Source organism: Cucumis melo, chromosome 4 (assembly GCF_025177605.1).
Source record: "Cucumis melo cultivar AY chromosome 4, USDA_Cmelo_AY_1.0, whole genome shotgun sequence".
Classification (NCBI taxonomy): Eukaryota; Viridiplantae; Streptophyta; class Magnoliopsida; order Cucurbitales; family Cucurbitaceae; genus Cucumis; species Cucumis melo.
Window position 1 is genome coordinate 5,742,945 of NC_066860.1, and position 2,056 is coordinate 5,745,000.

Genomic DNA, 2,056 nt, shown 5'->3' on the forward strand with positions numbered 1-2,056 from the left:
TTACCATCGCTTTTTCAACTTAACAAACAACGAACCCTATCCCCCCACCCTTCTCCACCGGGGAGGACAGGGCCCACCCACCCGCTCCCCATTTTCATCATCTTCTTCTTTTTCTTCTTCTTCCTCTCTTCTTCTTCCATGAGGAAACTCTGTCCTAATTTCGACAAAGAAAATGGCCTCGAAACCGTTCTTGAAGTCCCCATTCCTGAAGAAATGTTCACCAACATGGGCACCAACGCCGCTCTCCGTTGGCAAAATCTCCGTGCCTTAATGAAAGCTCAATCCACCGCCGATTCTCTCATCAAATCTTCCTCTCATCTCTCAGCTGCTTCCAATAACGAATTCATGGCTCTTCTCAAACTCGTAGGATCTCCTTTAATCCCTTTCCAAGTTCATCTCGATCTCACCTTCAATTGCTCTTTCCGTGATTACTCCATCGTAAGCCGCTCCTCTCTTTTTTTTTTTTTCCAATGTCGTTGAAATTGAATCGAATCGTAATGTTGTAATGTTCGTTTTTCTGTAGGAGGCGTCGACGGCGAAGTATATTGTGCAGCAATATGTGGCGGCGACGGGAGGACAAGCGGCGTTGAACTCGGTGAATAGTATGTATGCCGTTGGACAAGTGAAAATGGTGGGATCGGCGATGCAACAAGGGGAAGATAGTGTACACGCGAGGGGGAAATGTGAGGTTGGGGGATTTGTGTTGTGGCAGAAGAATCCGGACCTTTGGTACCTTGAGCTTGTGGTGTCTGGTTATAAGGTTAGTGCCGGAAGCGACGGCAAGGTGGCTTGGAATCAGTCTTCTTCGCAGCCTTGTCATGCTAATAAAGGTCCTCCCAGACCTCTCCGCCGCTTCTTTCAGGTGATCCTTTTTGTTTTCTCTTTACCGGCGACGGTGGCATGTTTAAACTAATTTCATTAGATTTTTGTATATTTGGAATTTGGGTATCAAATTTTTGTGTTGGGGTTAAATCTGTATTTGAATCTGTCAAAAGAAAAGGGAAACAAACCCAATTGAATATTTCTAAGAGCTTTTATGAAGAATAATTAAAAAATATATTTTGAAAACTAAATTTTGACCAAAAGAAAAAAGAAATGAACTTATATATGGTTAATTAAATTTGTGTACTTTGAATTTTGGGGGAAAAAACAGGGATTAGACCCGCGGTACACGGCGAATTTGTTCCAAGACGCCGTATGCATCGGAGAGAAAACCATAAACAAAGAAGACTGTTTCATTCTAAAACTAGAGACGGCAGCGGAGTTGCTTAAATCACAAAGCACGCCGCACGTCGAGATCGTTCACCACACAATTTGGGGTTACTTCAGCCAGAGAACCGGCCTCCTTGTCCAATTTGAGGACACCAAGCTCGTCAGAATGAAAGCCGGCAAGCGAAACGACAGCGTTTTCTGGGAGACCAGCATTGCTTCCACCATCGAGGATTACCGATACGTCGACAATATTAACATTGCGCATGGGGGCCGGACGACGGCCAGGTTGCATCGGTACGGTGAAGCGCTGAACCACCGGAGGAAAATAGAGGAGAGTTGGAGAATTGAAGAGGTTGATTTTAATATTTGTGGTTTGTCGATGGATTGCTTCTTGCCTCCGGCGGATATGAAGAGGGATCAATGCGACGTCGGAGAACAAGAGGCGGGAGAGAGCTAACTATTGTTAGATTTAGCATTTTTTTTTTTTCTTTTTTTCTTTTTTACACCTTGAACATGATCGAATTTGAATAATATACACATGTAAATATAGGAGGATTTGACACCTTTTTCCCCTTCACACCAATACTTCAAACTTTTGAATACAATACACGATCAAGATTTTTAGATCCACAAACGGGAGGATTTTTTTTTTTTTTTTTTCCTCTTCATATATATATTGGAAATTTTTTTAAGAAAAAAGATTATTCAATTATAATAATGCACTGCACTAATGTGTTTGGAAAATGGAAAAGAATAAAGAAAAATGTTCATGAAAAGGAAAAATTATATAATTTTTATAAATAAGTGGAAGGATTACATATATTATTAAATAATTCTGGTTTAG

At 41.1% G+C, this 2,056-nt stretch overlaps 1 protein-coding gene across 1 annotated transcript; it reads left to right on the top strand.

Annotated features, from left to right (window-relative positions):
• LOC103503962 (uncharacterized) lies at positions 1-1,846 on the top strand. Its single transcript, XM_008468365.2, has 3 exons — positions 1-438; positions 524-862; positions 1,154-1,846. Exons 1-3 carry the CDS (start codon positions 139-141, stop codon positions 1,667-1,669), a joined length of 1,155 nt encoding a protein of 384 aa, XP_008466587.1. The 5' UTR covers positions 1-138; the 3' UTR covers positions 1,670-1,846.
• The last annotated feature ends 210 nt before the right edge of the window (positions 1,847-2,056 follow it).

Excerpts from the sequence above, each read along its gene's own strand:
- LOC103503962 (XM_008468365.2), top strand. The coding sequence starts at position 139 with ATGAGGAAACTCTGTCCTAATTTCGACAAAGAAAATGGCCTCGAAACC. Across the intron at positions 439-523 it reads CTTTCCGTGATTACTCCATC|GAGGCGTCGACGGCGAAGTA; the intron begins GTAAGCCGCTCC and ends GTTTTTCTGTAG. Across the intron at positions 863-1,153 it reads CTCTCCGCCGCTTCTTTCAG|GGATTAGACCCGCGGTACAC; the intron begins GTGATCCTTTTT and ends GGGAAAAAACAG.